The sequence below is a fragment of the Polypterus senegalus genome, chromosome 3, assembly GCF_016835505.1.
Source record: "Polypterus senegalus isolate Bchr_013 chromosome 3, ASM1683550v1, whole genome shotgun sequence".
Taxonomy (NCBI): domain Eukaryota; kingdom Metazoa; phylum Chordata; class Cladistia; order Polypteriformes; family Polypteridae; genus Polypterus; species Polypterus senegalus.
Window position 1 is genome coordinate 32,775,740 of NC_053156.1, and position 23,613 is coordinate 32,799,352.

Below are 23,613 nucleotides of genomic sequence, written 5' to 3' on the forward strand. Positions count from 1 at the left end.
TGTGCTTATGCAAATTCCGAGAGACTGTGTTTGTGGGGGGGATTGATGTCATCATCTCCCCTCCCATTCACCTCATTTCATTCACTTCATTTTGCTCTGAGGTGAGCTCTGCAGCTAACGCGGTCTTCTGGAAGCAACTTTGTGATGCTACCACCAAATACTCACAGAAAAATCCACAAATTAATACACACGCTGTCTCTAGGGTTTCTCCACACTCTGAATCCTCCAGGCACTACTGAGCATAATCTAATTTTGAGGGTTGGGACACCACTAATATTACTGAAAACCTTACAGCCACTGAGACTTTGTAACGGCACGAGACTTCAGGTCACGTGTCTGCAAAAGAACCTAATTGAGGCAACTATTTTTACTGGCAGTTGCTCAGGGGAGAGAGAGTTTGTATTCCTTGCATCCCCGTTATACTCTCTGATCTCCCATTTCAATTCAAATGCCTCCAATTTCCAGTAAAGCTCTGTTTCACGATGACAATTAATTGTCTCAGGGACAGACCTTACAAAAGGTTACATTGACAATCATGTTACGTTATTTTTAAAATGTTTCCTTTTCTTAGCACAAGCACAGCTGAGAAGCTTCGATGCATATGCTCCATAACGCATTAAAAAAATAACACATTTAATCACACTTTGCATTCCAAGCAAAGGGGAACTTATGTCAATGCATGATTTCCTGGTACATCGATTACATTGATGCACACATCAGAGCTACAAAAATGGAAGAGTCTGAAGAAAGCGCGTTGCTGGGACTGATCGGAGGCAAATTTCATTTCAAAAGACTACCCGACGGAAGCCTTGATAAAAGCGTGGTTTTGTGCAAACTGTGCAAAAAGGAGTTTGCAGACCACCGAAGCACTTCAACCTTACGGTACCATCTAAATGCAAAACATGTTACAGCGAGCACAGAAACTGTGTATGCTGTTAGCACTAGCAGTGCAAGCTCGAGTACCAACAAAAGGTGTCGGCAGCCCAAACCTGATGAAATGACTGGCTTCAAGACCAAAATTAGTCAACATCGGTCAAACATACAAATTCTCTCGCAAAATGGATTGCTTTGGACAGTAGACCACTAATAGTGGTGGAAGCTAGGGGGTTAGAAAATGTGCTACAATTAGCATCAGGTCATCCAACTTTCCAACTACCGTGCCGAGAGACTATTTCAAGTAAAATTTAACAGCTTTATGACACTGAAAAGCAAGCAAATTTAGATGCATTACAGAAATCGGACTTTGTGGCTCTTACTGGGGATCATTGGACTTCCGTGACCGTTAGTAATTTTACTTACATCTAATTACAGAATGTTCAATGATCACACTGTTTTACCCTAATGTACAAAATAATTTTGGCTAAGGTTACTTAGAGTTTAAAGGTAAACATGGTCAAATTACCTTTTATGTTTCTAACTTATTTTTTTAAGAAGAAAAACTGCACTTTATGTTGAAATTTGTCTTATTATTTAAAGACAATACCATTCTGAACATGTACTTAAAGTACTTAAAATACCACTTTATTTTTAAGTCTGCCCAATTTTAGCCAGGGATGATATTTTTGTTTCTGTTTTGAATTGAAATGCAGTTTAAATGCATTTCTTTTTTCAGAAATTAAAAGTGCTTAAGTTTACAGTATTCATGTCCATGTCCATTATTTGATTCTGTCGCCCACTAACACCCTTTTACAATAAAAAAAACCTTTGCGCTTTCGGGCAAATTTACTTGTGTGATTGCATGCAATTAATCAAGATTAATTAATTACAAAGCCTCTAATTAATTAGATTATTTTTTTTAATCGAGTTCCACCCCTAATATATATATATATATGTAGATATGTATATGCATATATAGTTATATATACATATATATATATATATATGTCTGTGTGTGTGTATATATATATATATATATATATATATATATATATATATATATATACACACTCATATATACATATGTATGCATATATATATGTATATATGTGGATGTATATGTATATATATATATATGTTTATATGTGTGTGTATATATATTGTGAACTTTGACCCGGACACAGACAGACGGACATCATATTTTCACCCAACACACCGTTTATTGTACAACTATTTACAAAAGTCACGTGCTCATAAAACCCCAGTGCTTCCAGAACCGATTCCCCAAAGTCCAGGCTCACAGTCCTTTGTGTCTTTCTCCTGGCCGCCTCCAGTCCTCGCTCAAGCTCTGTCTACTACCGCCCGACATCCACTGCTGACTGGAGGGAGGTGGCCCCTTTTATAGGAACCCGGATGGGCTCCAGCTGCTTCCCCGCAATCTCCTGCGGACACACCCCCGTGTGGCGGAAGTGCCGGGCTCCTGGGATAATCAAGCACTGGGGCGCCGCCTGGCAGTGGCCACGGGTCCCTACAGGGCTGGGCTTCCAAGCCCTGTACCCGAGGCCCCCAACCTAACCAGGACGGATGCCCCCTCGCGGTCTGGAGGAGGCACAAGCCCTCCTCTGGTCCTCCTCCACAATATATATATATATTTATACTAATAAAAGGCAAAGCCCTCACTCACTCATTTACTCACTCACTCACTCACTAATTCTCCAACTTCCCGTGTAGGTAGAAGGCTGAAATTTGGCAGGCACATTCCTTACAGCTTACTTACAAAAGTTGGGCAGGTTTCATTTCGAAATTCTACGCCTAATGGTCATAACTGGAACCTATTTTTCTCCATATACTGTAATGGACGTTAGCCTGATGGCCGTGGGGGGCGGGGCTGCGTGTGACATCATCACGCCTCCCACGTAATCACTTGAACTGACTATGAACGCAGTACGTAGAAAAGAAGGAAGAGCTCCCAACAATAAAACATCGGAGAACCCGTGGATTAAATAAAAACTCTGCTTTGTTGGCGAAGCAATGAAAAACATTGGCCTTATATGGCGTTTGTTTATAAAACAGTGGAGAAGCTGTGTAAAGGCTGCTTCACAAAAAAACAGCGGAGCACCTTATGTGGGCAGGCAGTCAGCCAAAGAAGGGAATCTATACTAATAAAAGGCAAAGCCCTCACTGACTGACTGACTGATTGACTGACTCATCACTAATTCTCCAACTTCCCGTGTAGGTAGAAGGCTGAAATTTGGCAGGCTCATTCCTTACAGCTTACTTACAAAAGTTGGGCAGATTTCATTTAGAAATTCTACGCGTAATGGTCATAAATGGAAGCTATTTTTCTCCATATAATGTAATGGAGTTGAGCTCGATGCCCGTGGGGGGCGGAGTTTTGTGTGACATCATCACGCCTCCCACGTAATCACGTGAACTGACTGTTAACGCATTACGTAGAAAACCAGGAAGAGCTCAAAAAAGCGCTGAAGAAACGTGCATTATACAATTGAGAAGGCAGCGAAACAATAAGAAGCGAGCGAGTGACACATACTGTACAAGCATATTCATGCCTGCAGCTACTTCAGAAACAAAGCACGGTGTAAAACTAAAGTTTAAATTAAGTTCATAGACAAGCTGCCGCTGGCGTTTGTCATGCCCACGGATAATGCGGGATACAAGTTTAATGAGAGGACGCAGGGTATAAACGACAGTTTTCATCACTTTCTAACTAAGTTTAAATTGCTAGTTAAAGGCAGTGCTTATGCAAATTCCGAGAAACTTTGTTTGTGGGGGGATTGACAGTTAAGGCGGGTGGAGGAGTGACGTCATTCTCTCCCCTCCCATTCACCTCATTTTGCTCTGAGCTGAGCTCCGCTGCTAACGCCGTCTTCCGAAGCAACTTTGTCACACTGCCACCAAATACTCACAGAAAAATCCACAAGTTAATACACACGCTGTCTCTAGAGTTTTTCCACACTAAATCCTCCAGGCACTACTTACAAGAGGTTACATTGACAATCGTGTTACGTTATTTTCAAAATGTTTCCTTTTCTTCTCGATTCATTTTACCCTCGCACCCTCTTGGTTTGAGAAGAAGTATGAAAAAATATGAGGTTAACACAAAAAAACAGATCTCTAATTCAAGCTTTATGAATAATCGATTCGCCATCAATAATTGTTTTGGTAAAGCCATACTCAGTGTAATCCTCCTTCCATTTTATAATTTTTCCGCCACTAGCCATGATTAAATGAACGGTAAAAAAGTAAGAGCGAAGCGAGGGTGACTTATTCAGGCAGGAATATATATGATAGCAACACTCATGACAATGTCAATCATGTTACGTTATTATTAAAATGTTTCCTTTTCTTTTTCATTACTTCTTTAACACACTACTTCTCTGCTGCGAGGCGCGGGTATTTTGCTATATACAGTATATATATATATATATATATATATGTGAATGACCTCCAAAGAGCGCTGAGACTTTTGCTCACGTGAACGAGTCTTCAAAAAATGGGGTCTCCTGCCCAGCGAAAGTCGAGCAGCATAGCTGTGCCGGCCTTTGAGACGCTGACTGCACTTCTGCTTTAAGTCAAAGTGAGCACTTTTAATTTTTTTCATCCTCCCCCTGAGCTATAGCCCAGACAAGTGCAAACACGGGACCCCTTTTCTACATTGCAGCAAACTAATTTGAGGCGATTCGCACTTTCTTTTGCACGTATACGATTATGAGGTCGTCAGCTCGGATTATGAAGACACGCACAGGAATGGAGGACTGACAGTGCCATCACAGCCGATTAATGGCCGGGACGTCTCACCAGTCTACACAAGACCCACCGCGACTGTCCCCAAAAGGCGCTCATATCGTCAGCGAACACATCTCTCTATACTATATAAAAGAAAAAGGCAAGTTTCCTTTCTTTACACCTTTTTTCCTTTTATCCCAAACCAAAGCCTTTCTCTCTTAACACTGCAAAGGACACAAAACTAATTTTCTTTAAATGGCGGTAAGGCACATTACCAGAGGCAGAAATTTGGACATTCACATAGAAAATGTAATTTCTATACCACAGCCGTCGTGTAGCGCCTTTCAAAAGGGATCAACTACCGAGAGATGAATCATATACATTTTAGCTGCTGTTAGTACTACTTACCTATTCTGTTACACCGTCTTTAAAATGTAGTTTACCCGCAACCACTCCAGTAGTGCTCAATGTACCTGTACTTCTTAAAACGTTAATGTTTTACTGTTTAATAACTTATAGACTACATTTTATTATTTTTCCCTTGCACTCAGTGACCAAAGCTATACACACACATATAGACACATACATATATATACACATATATATACCTGTGTGTATGTTTGTATGTATATATATATATATATATATATATATATATATATATATATATACACACACACACACTTATCTACATTGTATATATATACACACACACACATACATACACACACACATATATATAATTTGTGTGTGTGTATGTATGTGTGTATATATAATGTAGATAGGCATGTATATATATATATATGTGTATATGTAGATATGTATAGAGATATGAAGATATGTATGTGTATGTGTATATATATATATATATATATATATATATATATATTGGCCCCGGCGGCTGGAGCCCGCGACGCTAGGAGGACGTGAGGAGGCTTGTGCCTCCTCCAGACCGCGAGGGGGCGTCCGTCCTGGTTCTGTTGGGGGCCACGGGTTGAGGGCATGGAAGCCCTTCCCTGTAGGGGCCCGTGGTCACTGCCAGGCGGCGCCCCGATGCCGGTTTATCCCGTGCGGTTGCCGGTCGGGGCTGGAGCCCGGCCGGGACGCCTTGGAGGACCGGAGGAGGGCGAGTGCCTCCTCCAGACAGAGTGGGGCGTCCATCCTGGTTAGGCAGGGGGCTCGGGTACAGGGCTTTGAAGCCCAGCCCTGTAGGGACCCGTGGCCACCGCCAGGCGGCGCCCCGGGGCCTAATTATCCCGGGAGCCCGGCCACTTCCGCCACACCAGGAAGTGCCGGGAAGACTTTGTGTGGCACCGGAGAGCTGCCAGGAAGACAGCCGACACTTCCGCCACGCTTGGCGTGGCTAACGACGGAACACCTGGGCCTCATCCGGGAGCCTTATTTAAGAGGCCGCCTCCCTCCAGTCGGTGGTGGAAGTCGGGAGGCAGAAAGACTGAACTGAGAGAGAGGACGGGAGGCGCCAGGAAGGCAAAGAGACTGTGGGCCCTGGACTTTGGGGGAATCAGTGCAAGAGGCACTGGGGTTCGTGAGTGTGCACTGGACTTCTGTATTTGTAAATAGTGTAAATAAACAGTGTGATGGGTGACAAATTGATGTCCGTCTGTCTGTGCCGGGGCCAGCTTTCACAATATATATATATATATATATATATATATATATATATATATATGTAGACTCAAACCCATTATGACAGCAGCAATCCAAGCTGTGAGAAAACAGTAAAAAGGAGGCGTGTCAGACGTTGTGGTACATTTTCTGATGCAGCTAGACGAAAACAACTTTGTGACGCTGCTGCCAAATACACAAAACAATTACTTTGACAATCATGTTACGTTATCTTTAAAATGTTTTCTTTTCTTTTTCATAACTTCTTTAACACACGACATCGCTGCGAAGCGCGGGTATTTTGGTATATACACTGTATATGACAGCAACACTCAAGCAACAGTGACAAATGTTTCCTTTTCTTTTTCATAATTTCTTTAACACACTACTTCTCCGCTGCGAAGCGCGGGTATTTTGCTAGTCAATAAATAAACGCCAAATACTTTATTCGCGAGATACAAGTTTCTTGAGAAGACACGAGGTATGAACGAGACTTTGGATCACTTTGTAACGGAGTTCAAATTGCTGTAGCAAGAAACTTTTAAGTGCCGGGTCTTAGCTAACATTAAATAAAGCCGTGGACATTGCAACATCACAGAAGAGAGCAGCTCACGTGAACTGACTGAAAGCAGTATGAGTGATCACTTCCATGCATCAAACCTGTTCAATAAACGCATTACACAATTGACAAGGTAGGAAAAGAATATGCTCCGAGTTGAGCTCCACAGCTAACGCGGTCTTGCGGAATCAACTTTGTCACACTGCCACCAAATACTCGCAGAAAAATCCACAAGTTAATACACACACTGTTTCTAGAGTTTCTCCAGACTCAATGTATTCCTTGCGTCCCCTTTATACCCTCTGCTCCCATTTCAGTTCAGATGCCTCAAATTTCCAGTAAGGCTCTGCTGCGCGATGACCAGGGCTGTGGAGTCGGAGTCGAGGAGTCGGAGACAATTTTAGGTACCTGGAGTCGGAGTCGGCAAAAAGTTAACTGACTCCGACTAAATTTAAATGGGAATTAAAAAAGTAAGTTGAAATGTCCCAATTCACAAACAGTCATAATGAACTACTTCTCTGCTGTAAGAATAAAGCCCATTGCATGCAGTGCATAATGTTACCACAAAACGAACATGTCAAGTAACCATGAAGCATGCTTTTTATTGACTGTATGCGTCACTATATGGGATGTAATGCACAGGTAAGGTGCGGCACCGCTTTCCATTGTGTTGTGTTCCACTGTTACAGGGAACTGTGAACCTAGCCTAAAGCCCCCCATACATTTACAGATGCACTGCCGATTTTTCGGCCGTTCAACGAGTCATCACGCGTCAAACGCCTGAAAAATCATCTGGTGTGTTCTCAGCTCCGTCAGCTCCCCTTTGCTATGCGCTAGTGAAGGGGGCCGAAGGAGCCAAGAACACAGATCTCCCTACCTGTCTCCAGCAGAGGCTCGTTCTGCTGATCAGCTGGCCGGTGAGTGACACAATGCACTAAACTTCCGGCTGGCTGACAGAGGAGACAGCCACTGCAGCAGACAGAGGCATCACATTACTTTGGATGGGGGCGGTGGTCGAGATTTTCGGCAAGCTGGATCTGCCTGTCCATGTGGACACCCGCAATCTGCGGCCGCCAATCAATTGTGTTTGTCTTTAATCTGGCATTATAGTAGAGTGTTGGCTTCCTAGCCAGTAGTTCTGTGGTGAAATGACATGTATGTTGCCTTCCTTTCCTTCAATGGATGTAGAAAATACATTAGCATAGTATATACATACAGAGGAGTTGGAGTCGGAGTCGGAATATTTAGAAACTGAGGAGTCGGAGTCGGAGTATTTATCTACCGACTCCACAGCCCTGGCGATGACAAATAATAAGTCTCACAGACAGACCCTACAAAACGATACCATTGATTTCAGGCAAGATTGCTTTTCTCCTGGACAACTATACGTTGCATTCTCAAGAGTGAGCTTGCACAGCTTTGTCATATTACAACCGGACTGCAGCCAGAAACTTTTAATTGCCGGGTCTTAGCTAACATTAAAATAAGCCGTGGACATCGCAACATCACACAAGAGAGCAGCTCACGTGAACTTACTGAATGCAGTACGAGTGATCACTTCCATGCATCAAACCTGTTCAAAAAATGCATTACACAATTGACAAGGTGATGGCTTCATATGTCGTTCATTTATAAAAGAGCGTAGAAGCTGTGTAAAGGTTGTTTCACAAAAAAACAGTGGAGCGTCTTATAAGAGCAGACAGTCAGCTAAACAAGGGAATCAATGAATATCTATATAATCGTAATAAACGAGCAAAAAAAAACGTACATTGCTTTCCTCCTGGACAAAACTATACGTTGCATTCTCAAAAGTAATATATATATATATATATATATTGTGGTGTTTATTCTTCCCCAAAGAAGACAGCACAAACAAAAACAAAGTTTTGGGGACCGTCCCCATATATTGTCATCCAGACAATAAAGAATGTAAATGATTCAGAGTTTCCAAAAGTAAAACAGTGAACAACTTTCTTTGACAAAATGGCGGCTTTATACAGAACAGGATTATGGTACAGGAAATGATCGGCAGGAAGTGACGTTGGAAACAGGAACCGGAAACAACGTCATCATGATTGGACGGAAGTGAGGTGGATTGATGGAGCCGGAAGTGACATCATCATGGTTGGCCGGAAGTGGCGTCGTCACGGCCATTTTGGAACCTGGAAGTGGAGGAACTATTTTTCTTCTGGTGTTCTGTTGACCAAAAGAGATTTGGGTAAGTACCACGTGATAACCCTCTATCTCGCGATGTTTCACTCACCTTTAGGCTCTTTGACTTTGACCTAATCGCACATGTGTGATATATATATATATATATATATATATATATATATATATATATATATATATATATATATATATATATAAACTGCTCAAAAAATTAAAGGAACACTTTGAAAACACATCAGATCTCAATGGGAAAAAGAAATCCTCCTGGATATCTATACTGATATAGACTGGGTAATGTGTTAGGAACGAAAGGATGCCACATCGTTTGATGGAAATGAAAATGATCAACCTACAGAGCCCTGAATTCAAAGACGCCCCAAAAATCAGAGTGAAAAATTATGTGGCAGGCTAGTCCATTTTGCCAAAATTTAATTGCAGCAACTCAAAATTGTACGCAGCACTTTGTATGGCCCCTGTGTTCTTGTATACATGCCTGACAACATCGGTGCATGCTTCTAATGAGATGACAGATGGTGTTGTGGGGATCTCCTCCCAGATCTGGACCAGGGCATCACTGAGCTCCTGGACAGTCTGAGGTGCAACCTGGTGGCATTGGATGGACCAAAAATAATGTCCCAGAGGTGTTCTATTGGATTTAGGTCAGGAAAGTGTGGTGGCCAGTCAATGGTATCAATTCCTTCATCCTCCAGGAACTGCCTGCATACTCTCACCACATGAGGCCAGGAATTGTCGTGCACCAGGAGCCACTGTACCAGCATAGGGTCTGACAATGGGTCCAAGGATTTCATCCTGATACCTAATGGCAGCCAAGGTGCCTTTGTCAAGCCTGTAGCGGTCTGTGTGACCCTCCATGGATATGCCTCCCCAGACAATCATTAACCCACCACCAAACTGCTCATGCTGAATGATGTTACAGGCAGCATAATGTTCTCCATGGCTTCTCCAGACCCTTTCACTTCTGTCACGTGCTCAGGGTGAACCTGCTCTCATCTGTAAAAGCACAGGGCACCAGTGGTGCATCTGCCAATTCTGGTATTCTATGGCGAATGCCAATCGAGCTGCATGCTGCTGGGCAGTGAGCTCAGGGCCCATTAGAGGACATGGGGCCCTTGGGTCACCCTCATGAAGTCTTTCTGGTTGTTTGGTCAGAGACATTCACACCAGTGGCCTGCTGGAGGTCATTTTGTAGGGCTCTGGCAGTGATCATCCTGTTCCTCCTTGCCCAAAGGAGCAGATACTAGTCCTGCTGATGGGTTATGGACCTTCTATGGCCCTCTCCAGCTCTCTTAGAGTAACTGCTTGTCTCCTAGAATCTCCTCCATGCCCTTGAGACTGTGCAGGGAGACACAGCAAACCTTCTGGCAATGACACGTATTGATGTGCCATCCTGGAGAAGTTGGACTACCTGTGCAACCTCTGTAGGGTCCAGGTATCGCCTCATGCTACCAGTAGTGACACTGACTGTAGCCAAATGCAAAACTAGTGAAGAAACAGTCAGAAAAGATGAGGAGGAAAAATGTCAGTGGCCTCCACCTGTTAAACCATTCCTGTTTTGGGGTCATCTCATTGTTGCCCCTCTAGTGCATCTGTTGTTAATTTCATTAACACCACAGCAGCTGAAACTGATTAACAACCCCCTCTGCTACTTAACTGACCAGATTAATATCCCATAAGTTTCATTGACTTTATGCTATACTCTGATTAAAAGTGTTCCTTTAATTCTTTTGAGCAGTATATATATATATATATATATATATATATATATATATATATATATATATATATATATATATATATATATATATATACACACACACACACCAATCTACATACTGTCAAATAAACAAACCACACACCCTGGCACAACATGAGAGGCTTCACCTCTAGCGCCGACGTCCGAGGTTCGATTCCCGAGACGGCGTGCAGTGAGTGCGTACTGCCTGATAAGCCCAGAATTAGGGCGAAACACGTGCCGCGTACTGTTTGCATTATTTGACAGTAAAACTATTTCAATATATTTAATATATATATATGCACTTCCTGATTCATTTTACCCTCGCACCCCTTTGGTTTGAGAAGAAGTATGAAAAAATATGAGGTTAACGCAGAAAAACAGATCACCAATTGAAGCTTTATGAATGATGGATACTTTATTCGCCATAAATAATTGTTTTGGTAAAGCCATACTCCGTGTGATCCTCCTTCCATGTTATAATTTTTCCACGAATAGCCATGATTAAATGAACGGTAAAAAAGTAAGAAGCGAGGGTGACTTATTCAGGCAGGCAGGCGACAGCTCAATAGCTCGAATTTGGATATAAGTAGGTTCTATTTAGTCGCCAGAAATATCTTTGGTAGGAATGGAAGTTCAATTTAGTCTTTAAATTTCTATGGTGAAGAAAAAATTATGCAATGATGACTAAATTTAACTTACATTCCTACTAAACATATTTCTGTCCACCAAATAAAAATTACTTATATTTAAAATTTAAATACAACTTGAACAGATACGATAGTTCATAATACCCACGCAGCACTAAGTGCACGTAACAGCATCCGTTATAACAAGCAGCATATTGCACTGATACGAAATAGCCTGCTCATTTCATTATTTAGGAATGGATAGATAAATTAAGATTTTGTACAAATAATGTTTTTCATTTTTCTTCCTCGATGGATTCTGGCACCCCCAGCAATAGCTGCTCGCACCCCAAAGGATATATATATATATATATATAGATATATATAGATATATATATATATATATATATATATATATATATATAGATAGATAGATAGATAGATAGATGTGTATGTATATGTGTGTGTATATATGTAAATATGTATATATATATATATATATATATATATATATATATATATATATGCCAGCAACACTCATGACAATGACAAAACAATTACAATCATGTTATGTTATTATTAAAATGTTTCGTTTTCTTTTTCATTACTTCTTTAACACACTACTTCTTCGCTGCGAAGTGTGGGTATTTTGCTAGTTTATACTAATTAAAGGCAAAGCCCTCACTGAGTGACTGACTGACTGACTCACTCATTCATCACTAATTCTCCAACTCCCCATGTAGGTAGAAGGCTGCAATTTGGCAGGCTCATTCCTTACAGCTTACTTACAAAAGTTAAGCAGGTTTCATTTTAAAATTCTACGCGTAATGGTCATAACGGTCAACAACGTCCGCCATGTTGAACTTTCTTACTTATGGCACAATCTTCACGAAATTTGGTAGGCAGCTTCCCTGCGCTAACCGAAACCGATGTACATATTTATTTCAGTGGTATGACGCCACTGTCGGACGCCATATTGAACTTTCCAACATCAGACTCACTGACTCACTCATCACTAATTCTCCAACTTCCCATGTAGGTAGAAGGCTGAAATTTGGCAGGCTCATTCCTTACAGCTTACTTACAAAAGTTGGGCAGGTTTCATTTCGAAATTCTACACGTTTTTCATTGCTTCGCCAACTAAGCAGCGTTTTTATTTAATCCACGGGTTCTCCGCTGTTTTATTGTTGGGAGCTCTTCCTTCTTTTCTACGTACTGCGGTCATAGTCAGTTCACATGATTACGTGGGAGGTGTGATGATGTCACACGCATCCCCACTCCCCACGGCCATCAGGCTAACATCCATTACAGTATATGGAGAAAAATAGGTTCCAGTTATGACCATTACGCGTAGAATTTCAAAATGAAACCTGCCCAACTTTTGTAAGTAAGCTGTAAGGAATGAGCTTGCCAAATTTCAGCCTTCTACCTACACGGGAAGTTGGAGAATTAGTGATGAGTGAGTGAGTGAGTGAGGGCTTTGCCTTTTATTAGTGTATATATATATATATATATATATATATATATATATATATATATGTATATATATATATATGTATATATATATATATATATATATATATATAGTGGAGGATGGCCAGTCATTTATCCCAGCCAATACCCCCAAGCTGCCAGGTAGAGCCCTCCTTGCAGCATGGAGGTCCCCAGAAGACCAGCAGGGCATTATGGAAAATGGAGTTTTTATGCAACGCCCTGCTGGATGCCATGGGGGCCACGAGAGGGAGCTGCAGGGAGGACCGAAGAGTTCTTCGTGCCCTATGACCCGGAAGTTCGTCATAGGAAGAGCGACGGGTTTCCGGGCTGAAAAAAAAGGTACTGTTTACCCTGACCCGGAAGGAATAAGTACTTGTGGACTGTTGGCTAGGAACACTTCTGGGTCAGGGAGTATAAAAGGACTGTGGGAGCTCCCAGACGGTGAGCTGAGCTGGGTGGAAGGGTGGCAACGTGTCTGGGAGCTGGAAGATTGTTTATTGTAGTATTGTGAGTGATTTATATGAGTATAGTGGTGTAGAGTGTGCTTTGTGCACTGTGGCATAAAAATAAAGTCAACTTGAGGACTTTTACCTGGTGTCTGGAGTCGTGGACAGGGGTTCAAGGGAGCAAGAGCGCCCCCTATCTACCACAGTGACGTAGTCGGGAGGATACTCTAGCGTCATTTGCAGAGGACCTGTATTCAAATTTTCTATGGGCAGTGAACCCCAAGAAGACAACGGCGTCAGGACTCACCACAACATCGCCAAAACCCGAAAAATCCAAGTCCAAAATGGGGAAGAGGAAGGGCAAGCAGAGCAATATCGCCAGCGGGAGTGACCTATGTGCAATGGCCGACGCTTGGGAGGAGTTAAGGAGCTGCCTTTCAAGTACGGAGAAACCTCCAGGAGGCAACGATCACTCACGATCATGAGTAACGTCATTAACAACCCGTTTGTTATAACTCACTTTGTTGTCTTAAGGTTTCTAGTGGCGATACTGTTCATGGTAATGAATTTCAGATTAGGCATAGAAGTAATCTCTGATAAAGGGTTGAAAACACCTGGTGATCAAATAGCCTATAAGGTTTGGAGTCAGGAGGAAAAGATTTTTTCAAGGGGACAAGAGGAAGTAGGACCAGATGTTATTTAAAAATGTACGGGAGATCTGTCAGAAAAGTGCTGTAAACCTCCAATATTTCTTAATTTTTGTAAGAAACACACTCCTCTGGGATACTTCTAAGTAGCTGTCTGTAACTGGACAGACAGACAGACAGACAGACAGACAGACAGATAGATAGATAGATAGATAGATAGATAGATAGATAGATAGATAGATAGATAGATAGATAGATAGATACTTACAAATGCCCATGTCATCACAACAGTCACACATGTCTGTGCTCCATTCAGGTCTTTTCATAACAGTAACTTGCTGGGTAATCACAGATTGAGGCTGGTTAAATGTTGCCATTGTGATTTTTGATATCCGTTCTAAAAATGAAAGAATAACAAAAAACAGAACTGTTAAAGACCTACCTTAAATCTGTTCGCACCTCTCCATTTAGCATATTTTGTGTTGAAAATGTGTCGATAAGCCCAAGCAACAAGCAGCCTACTATCCCATCCTCCCACTGCACAGAAATGGCAAAAAGCTATCCCAGCTCAAGCCTTGTTTATCATGGAGTGAGGTACCTAGAGCTGTATAGGCTAAATAATATACCGTTATCTGGAAGACATGCATTTCATGTATGGTCCGTGTCTACAAATATCTATCTAAGTGTAGGATGACAGGTAATGCAAGAAATGTTGAACACATACCTAAAAGACAAACGTTTTACATGTTTTAGTACTAATGACAAAATTTTGACATGAATTGTATAATTTGTGAAGACTGAAGTCCAAATATTGAATAAGCACTTTCACAAAACGTACAAATATAACAGAACAAGTGCACTTTTATTCAAGACTATAACCGAAAAAATAGAAATCGGGTTAATGTAGTTTGTTGTTGCGACTTCTTTGGTAGTACAGTGGTAAGAACTGCTGACTCCTATTAAAAGTTTGAAAGTTCGAGCCTTCCCACATCCCAAAATAAACATTTTGAGTAGTGAGCAACTCTTATTGTTACTATTATGCAATAACATAACATAATAACTTTTTTTTTATTCAGTTTTACTCTCTTAGTCGTGTTCACACGATCTGACAGTGTTAGTTTTCAAATAAAGGCGTGCTATAACATTAGAACATTAGAACGCTCTAGACGAGAACACGCCATTCAGCCCAACAAAGCTCACCAGTCCTATCCACTTATTTCCTCCAAGAAAACATCAAGTCGAGTTTTGAAAGTCCCTAACTGTCTACCACACTACTTGGTAGCTTATTCCAAGTGTCTATCGTTCTTTGTGTAAAGAAAAACTTCCTAATGTTTGTGCGAAATTTACCCTTAACAAGTTTCCAACTGTGTCCCCGTGTTCTTGATGAACTCATTTTAAAATACAAGCCTCGATCCACTGTACTAATTCCCTTCATAACTTTAAACACTTTACTCATGTCACCTCTGTTATACTACATTTTTCTTTAATATTAATGTCACTGTCTCTATGCTCACTGGTATGGATTTTTTCACATGTGCATGTTAAATTTGGCACACAGAGGCTCAGCAGTTAGAATTGTTAGCCAAGCATTGGATTAGATAGCCAAAGACAACTGGAGGATTGTATAGTCAGCTTAAACACAAGATAGTGTATTTCTGTCCTCTGTCAGCACAAAATCTTCTTTCCTTATTAGGAGAATGAGGACCGGCATGTAAGCACTATGATATTTCTGTATTTTGTGGAGAAGGAGTTCAGCCCTTATTTTGATACAGAGAAGACCAGCAAGTGAAGCAAGACATTATTTAAAGGCTTGGACAACAGCCATACCCTTTGAGGCTGAGTCGGCAAAGTTCCGAAAAACCTCCCAGCGTGGAGACGAGAAAATGGCAGCCTGTGTTGATCCAGATTCCCACCTGGATAAAGTATGTCCATATGCCCCCGTCTGTAACCGTGTTAACCGTCAGTAAATGTAAGCTAAAGTATATTTTTTCTCATGTGATTCTTGTACCCCGTAATCACGATGAGAGGGATATCGCCTTTTCTGGTATATTACTATATTGTTTAGTTACTTAATATGCCGCAATTTAAAAAAAACACATTTCCAAGAGAGCTAATGCCTCTTCAGGAAACAACCACTTAATATTCTTTTGCTTAAAGTGAAGAATAACAGATATAAATAAGAGAGGTCAACTCAGATGAGGATGAGGGTTCTACATCGGAGAAAGAAAATAAAAGCCCTCCCCACAAGAAATGTCCACTCACATGAAAGAACAACACAGCTCCAACAGGCGTAAAGGCGAAACATGGCACCATTTGGATAAAGGACGAGGTCCGGTGTCATCTTGCCAGTCAGTCTGCCTCACACCTATCCTCCTGTCACACCCAACACAACTGTGTTTGATCTTTTTCAGGAAAAGATCCCAGTCGTCCCATTGGAGAAAGTCTTTCCGAGACGAAGGTCATAAAGCTTATGAAACTGTTTCTACACAAAGGCAGAACCATAACAATTGTTGCGTGGAGTTTCCACCTGAAGTTGAAGTCACTTCAGTGTACATGTACTGTGTCAGCATGCCCGTGTCGATCAAAGGAAGATAAGCAAATAAATCAAGGTAAATACGGTCATATGAAAAAGTTTGGGAACCCCTCTTAACTCTTTGGAGTTTTGTTTATCATTGGCTGAGCTTTCAAAGTACAGTGTGATGCAAAAGTTTGGGCAACCTTGTTAATAGTCATTATTTTCCTGTATAAATCGTTGGTTGTTACGATAAAAAATGTCAGTTAAATATATCATATAGGAGACACACACAGTGATATTTGAGAAGTGAAATGAAGTTTATTGTATTTACATAAAGTGTGCAATAATTGTTCAAACAAAATCAGGCAGGTGCATAAATGTGGGCACCACAAAAAAGAAATGAAATCAATATTTAGTAGATCCGCCTTTTGAAGAAATTACAGCCTCTAAACGCTTCCTGTAGGTTCCAATGAGAGTCTGGATTGTGGATGAAGGTATTTTGGACCATTCCTCTTTACAAAACATCTCTAGTTCATTCAGGTTTGATGGCTTCCAAGCATGGACAGCTCTCTTTAACTCACACCACAGATTTTCAATTATATTCAGGTCTGGGGACTGAGATGGCCATACCAGAACGTTGTACTTGTTCCTCTGCATGAATGCCTTAGTGGATTTTGAGCAGTGTTTCGGGTCGTTGACTTGTTGAAAGATCCAGCCCCGGCGCAGCTTCAGCTTTGTCACTGATTCCTGGACATTGGTCTCCAGAATCTGCTGATACTGAGTGGAATCCATGCGTCCCTCAACTTTGACAAGATTCCCAGTCCCTGCACTGGCCACACAGCCCCACAGCATGATGGAACCACCACCATATTTTACTGTAGGTAGCAGGTGTTTTTCTTGGAATGCTGTGTTCTTTTTCCTCCATGCATAACGCCCCTTGTTATGCCCAAATAACTCAATTTTAGTTTCATCAGTCCACAGCACCTTATTCCAAAATGAAGCTGGCTTGTCCAAATGTGCTTGAGCATACCTCAAGCGGCTCTGTTTGTGCTGTGGGCAGAGAAAAGGCTTCCTCTGCATCACTCTCGCATACAGCATCTCCTTGTGTAAAGTCGCGAATGGTTGAATGATGCACAGTGACTCCATCTGCTGAAAGATGATGTTGTAGGTCTTTGGTGCTGGTCTGTGGGTTGACTCACTGTTCTCACCATTCGTCGCTTCTGTCTATCCGAAATCTTTCTTGGTCTGCCACTTCGAGCCTTAACTTGAACTGAGCCTGTGGTCTTCCATTTCCTCAATATGTTCCTAACTGTGGAAACAGACAGCTTAAATCTCTGGGACAGCTTTCTGTATCCTTCCCCTAAACCATGATGGTGAACAATCTTTGTCTTTAGGTCATTTGAGAGTTGTTTTGTGACCCCCATGTTGCTACTCTTCAGAGAAAATTAAAGGAGGAGGGAAACTTACAATTGACCCCCTTAAATACTCTTTCTCATTATAGGATTCACCTGTGTATGTAGGTCAGGGGTCACTAAGCTTACCAAGCCAATTTGAGTTCCAATAATTAGTTCTAAAAGTTTTGGAATCAATAAAATGACAACGGTGCCCAAATTTATGCACCTGCCTGATTTTGTTTGAACAATTATTGCACACTTTCTGTAAATCCAATAAACTTCATTTCACTTCTCAAATATCACTGTGTGTGTCTCCTATATGATATATTTAACTGACATTTTTTATCGTAACAACCAACGATTTATACAGGAAAATAATGACTATTAACAAGGTTGCCCAAACTTTTGCATCCCACTGTAGCATCTTCCTTTAAATATATGACATGCCTTATGGAAACAGTAGTATTTCAGCAGTGACATTAAGTTTATTGAATTAACAGAAAATATGCAATATGCATCATAACAAAATTAGACAGGTGCATAAATTTGGGTACCCCAACAGAGATATGATATCAATACTTAGTTGAGCCTCCTTTTGTAAATATAACAGCCTCTAGACGCCTCCTATAGCCTTTGATGAGTGTCTGGATTCTAGATTGAGGTATTATTGACCATTCTTCCATACAAAATCTCTCCAGTTCAGTTCAATTTGATGGCTGCCAAGCATGGACAGCCTGCTTCTAATCATCCCATAGATTTTCGATAATATTCAAGTCAGGGGACTGTGACGGCCATTCCAGAACATTGTACTTCTCCCCCTGCATGAATGCCTTTGTAGATTTCAAACTGTGTTTTGGGTCATTGTCTTGTTGGAATATCCAACCCCTGCATACCTTCAACTTTGTGACTGATGCTTGAACATTATCCTGAAGAATTTGTTGATATTGGGTTGAATTCATCCAACCCTTGACTTTAACAAGGGCCCCAGTCCCTAAACTAGCCACACAGCCCCACAGCATGATGGAACCTCCACCAAATTTGACAGTAGGTAGCAGGTGTTTTTCTTGGAATGCGGTGTTCTTCTTCCGCCATGCAAAACGCTTTTTGTTATGACCAAATAACTACATTTTTGTCTCATTAGTCCAAAGCACTTTGTTCCAAAATGAATCAGGCTTGTCTAAATGAGCATTTGCATACAAGTGACTCTGTTTGTGGCGTGACTGCAGAAAGGACTTCTTTCTCATCACCCTGCCATACAGATGTTCTTTGTGCAAATGGAACTGAATTGTAGAATGGTGTACAGATACACCATCTGCAGCAAGATGTTCTTGCAGGTCTTTGAAGGTGATCTGTGGGTTGTCTGTAACCATTCTCACAATACTGTGTATATGCCGCTCCTGTATTTTTCTTGGCCTGCCAGACCTGCTGGGTTTAACAGCAACTGTGCCTGTGGCCTTCCATTTCCTGGTTGCATTCCTTACAGTTGAAACTGACAGTTTAAACCTCTGAGATAGCTTTTTATAGCCTTCCCCTAAACCATGAGACTGAACAATCTTTGTTTTCTGATCTTTTGAGAGTTGCTTTGAGGATCCCATGCTGTCACTCTTCAGAGGAGAGTCAAAGGGAAGCACAACTTGCAATCGACCACCTTAAATACCTTTTCTCATGATCGGACACACCTGTCTATGAAGTTCAAGGCTTAAAGAGCTAATCCAACCAATTTGGTGTTGCAAGTAACCAGTATTGAGCAGTTACATGCATTCAATCAGCAAAATTACAAAGGGAACCACATTTTTGCACAGCCAGTTTTTCACATTTGATTTAATTTCATGCAACTAAATATTGCTTCACTAATTCTTTGTTTGGAAAACACCCCAGGACTCAGATGTTCCTAGGAAATGAAAGACATACCACTGTTATCGTTTTTGTTGAAAGTAGAGTAAATTATTATGCAGGCTGAGAGGGGATCACAAACTTTTTCATATGACTGTAACATTCAATCTGACTTTTATATACAAAGTACAGTGATGATAAAAGTGTGACGGCAGCTTTCAACTGCAGCTACATACTCTTCATGCTAGTGTTTAGATCTGGATGGCGTATGTGCCCAAAAAAGAAGCCTGACTGTATTCTCATAACATTGCTCGCGTACTGAAGTGTCAACAGGCATTTTTCGTGGCATTACATGTGTAATTTGTGAGCATGCCCATGTTGATCAAACACGGGAATCTCTGCAGTCTACTTGTGACTTTACGCTGCAGGAAGATAAGTAAATAAATCAAGTTAAATAACATTCTGACTTTTATATAAGTAACATATAAATGTTTCTTGTATAAAGACCATCACAAAACATAATCACAAACAGGACTTTGCACAATATGTTGGCGAGCTGTGTAAGCCGTGCTGCTTCATTGAAGGAAAGGATAGGTGTGGGGAAGACTGACTGGCAGGATGACGCTGGACCTCTTCCTGCATCCAAACAGTGCCATTTTTTGCCTTTACGCATGGTGCAGCTGTGTTGTTCTTATATGTGAGTGAACGTTTCTTGTGGGGAGGCTTCTGTTCTCTTTCTTTCTGAGTTCACCTCTGTTATAGCACATCTTTATTTGAAAACTAACAGTTTCAGATTAGGGTGAGCAGGAATGCGACTGAGAGAGTAAAACTGAATACAGGGCTCTAGACTAACTTTTTGCACTGGTTGCACTGGTTGCACTGGTGCGTCTAACTTTTTTTCTTAGGTGCACCAGCACAAAAGTTAGGTGCACCCAAATTTTCAACCGCATCACATTTAACACCACAGTTTTACAAGTTCACTTTATTTATTTATTTATTTTTAATCGCTGTCCATATAGGCAATATTGACTTGTAAATGATTAACTAACAATCTGGTCAATATAAAGTTCTTTATTTGAAGGCATGCACAATTCTACAAGAAAGGTAACTTACTAAAAAAGTGTTGGTGCTTAAAGTGCTTTACTGGGCTGAAATTTAAACTTAAAAAATCTCAAGATAAATTAACTAAAAAGAAAATCTAAATTAAGTGTTTTAAGGGCTTCAAACTGAACATCTCATGGCTCAATGTCTTATGGAATATCCTCCATTGCAGTCACATGCCCCTCGGATGGCCAACTCCTGTAGTTTGGCCTTCTTGATCTTTGGCCTTGACTAAACCAGCTGGCCACACTCTCTAGCATCAAAATCTTCCAGACTTGGGCATGAGCATGCTCGACCTCAATGTGTCCAATAAGTATATTCACCGGTCTTCCTCTCCGCAAGATACGACCGTACACAATGACGCATTCCTTTGTGGCGATATCTGTGTCTCTGTCGATCAGGAATGCCATGTACGCACTGTTCGCAATTTGCACAGACGTCTTTTTTCAATGTATCTGCGATGACTCCTATAAATTGGGCGCACGTGACATCATTGCTGTATGTCGGGTTTACGTTCAAGCCATTTTTCTTCATAAGAATTATTTCGGACTTGAATTTAGTGAAGGGAAGTTCTTCTTTTGCAATATTGTAGGCAACATTAAACTTAATTATCATCTCGGCCTCGTCTGATGATCTGTTTGTTGCTGCCTGCCGCTGAAAGGCAGCGGGGAGAGGGGACACTTGAGCAGTGCATTTATCGCGGCATGTAATGTGTTTTATAGATGCATTACGCTTTTTCAGCGTTTCAATTCTAAATGTATTAGAACCAGTCACAAATGCACTACTGCCGGCCATGGTCTTCCCACACTCTTTACAGTAAATACAGTGCATTATATTATCGGCTTTACTGTATCTTAGCCAGGGAAACTGGTCAAGCCACTCTTTTCGAAATGTATACACTTTACCCCTTTTAATTTCACTGGGCTCGGACTCGATCGTATGTGGCTCATTATTTTCAAACGTACACACACGTACAGGAATATCTGGACCACGGCCAATCAGAGGGGGGTGGGATCCGCCCTTCACTATCTCTGATTGGTTTAGACCACGATATGGGCCTAATGTGTGTCTGCTGTTGAACAACAGGGAGACTTTAAGAGTCACAGAGCTTCGTTTTTTTTCCTCCTCGAATGGCTGGTCGCACCGGTGCAACCTTTGATTTTTTTTAGTCGCACAATTGAGAAATTACCAAATTGGTCGCACTCTAGAGCCCTGTGAATAAAAAAAACACTAACCTTTACAAGTACTATACATTTACACAGGCTGTCGCAGACTCAAATCAAATGTATGTTTTTATTGTATAATAGTAACACAATAAGAGCAGCTCACAACTCAAAACGTTTATTTTGAGAAGCATGGAGGCTCACACCAGTGACCTTTTGAATAGGAGTCAGCAGTTCTTACTGCTGTACTACCAAAGAAGTCATGACAACAAGTCACACTAACCCGATTTCTTTTTCTTCGGTTATGGTCTTAAATAAAAGTGCATTTGTTCTGTTATATTTGTACCTTTTATGAAAGTGCTCATTTGATATTTGGACTTCAGTCTTCACACATTATACAGTTCATGTCAAAATTTTGTCGTTAGTACTAAAACATGAAAAACGTTTGTCTTTTAGGTATGTGTTCAACATTTCTTGTCATCCTACACTTACATAGATCTTAGTAGACATGGAACACACATGAAATGCATGTTTTCCAAGTAACAATATATTTTTTAGCCTATACAGCTCTAGGTACCTCACTCCCTGATAAACAAGGCTGGTGCTGGGACAGCTTTTTGCCGTTTCTGCAGTGGTGGGAGGATGGGATAGCAGGCAGCTTGGGCTTATCGACACATTTACAACACAAACGACGATGACAGAGAGGTGCGAGCGGATTTAAGGTGACCCGGGTTTACAAGTTTTTTCGTAAGCTTTGGTAATTCTAGTGTTAAAGAGGTTGAGAACGTATGATTATTTATAAAAACTTGTGTTGCATTTTTTTTAATATATTTTCCTCATATGGCTCACACACTGTCACTAAATACATGTACATCTGAGTGTAGGCTCAATCATTCTTTGTCTTTGATCATCCCTGGTCCTAATTTTTAAACAGAATACATCTATCAAGTATACATGTATAGTGCTCTTCACTGAGTGCAATTCACATTTAAAATACAATTATAGGTTAAACTAATTACTAAATGCAGAAGTCGTGCACATATAAATGCACATTTGTAAATACAAAGAACAAATTAGAACTAATTACACATAACTGAAAACCAACAACATCTCTCCATTAATTTAGTGATAAACTACAGCTACTGCGGTGGGCTGGCACCCTGCCCAGGGATTTGTTCCTGCCTTGCGCCCTGTGTTGACTGAGATTGGCTCCAGCAGAACCCCTGTGACCCTGTGTTAGGATATAGTGGGTTGGAAGATGACTGACTGACTGACTAATGCCAATGGACAATAGGAGATTAAATTTGTACAAGAGAAAGTCAAAGTTCTGTAGACCTTGGCCAACTAGCTGCCAACCCACTCCTGAGGTTTTTTTTTATAATGGAGTCTGAGCTGGCCGTCTAGTGTGTCTTTCTATGAATCCTTACATCTATTAATTATTTTAGATTGTGCCAAAACCAAACCCAACAGCACTGAATGTTAAATGATTAACAACTACAGATGTACTACACTTACACTGGGTATTTTGCACCCCCTATTAAATTAAGGAGCAGGTTTTTGGGATGTGGAAGGAATGCAGGGTACCTGTAAATCACTAGTCAATGACTGGGCTCAGACTTGAACTCATATTCTTGAAGTTGAGGCAGAAAATTGCTGAT

The 23,613-nt window shown here is 41.0% G+C and overlaps 1 protein-coding gene across 1 annotated transcript in view; it reads right to left on the reverse strand.

Annotated features, from left to right (window-relative positions):
- LOC120526759 (cornifelin homolog) overlaps positions 1 to 23,613 on the reverse strand; it is a 35,538-nt gene that overhangs the window by 7,428 nt on the left and 4,497 nt on the right. Inside the window, exon 2 of the mRNA XM_039749909.1 lies at positions 14,218 to 14,346. Coding sequence (XP_039605843.1) covers positions 14,218 to 14,326 — 109 coding nt within the window. The 5' untranslated portion in view covers positions 14,327 to 14,346. The remainder of the gene's footprint in view (positions 1 to 14,217; positions 14,347 to 23,613) is intronic.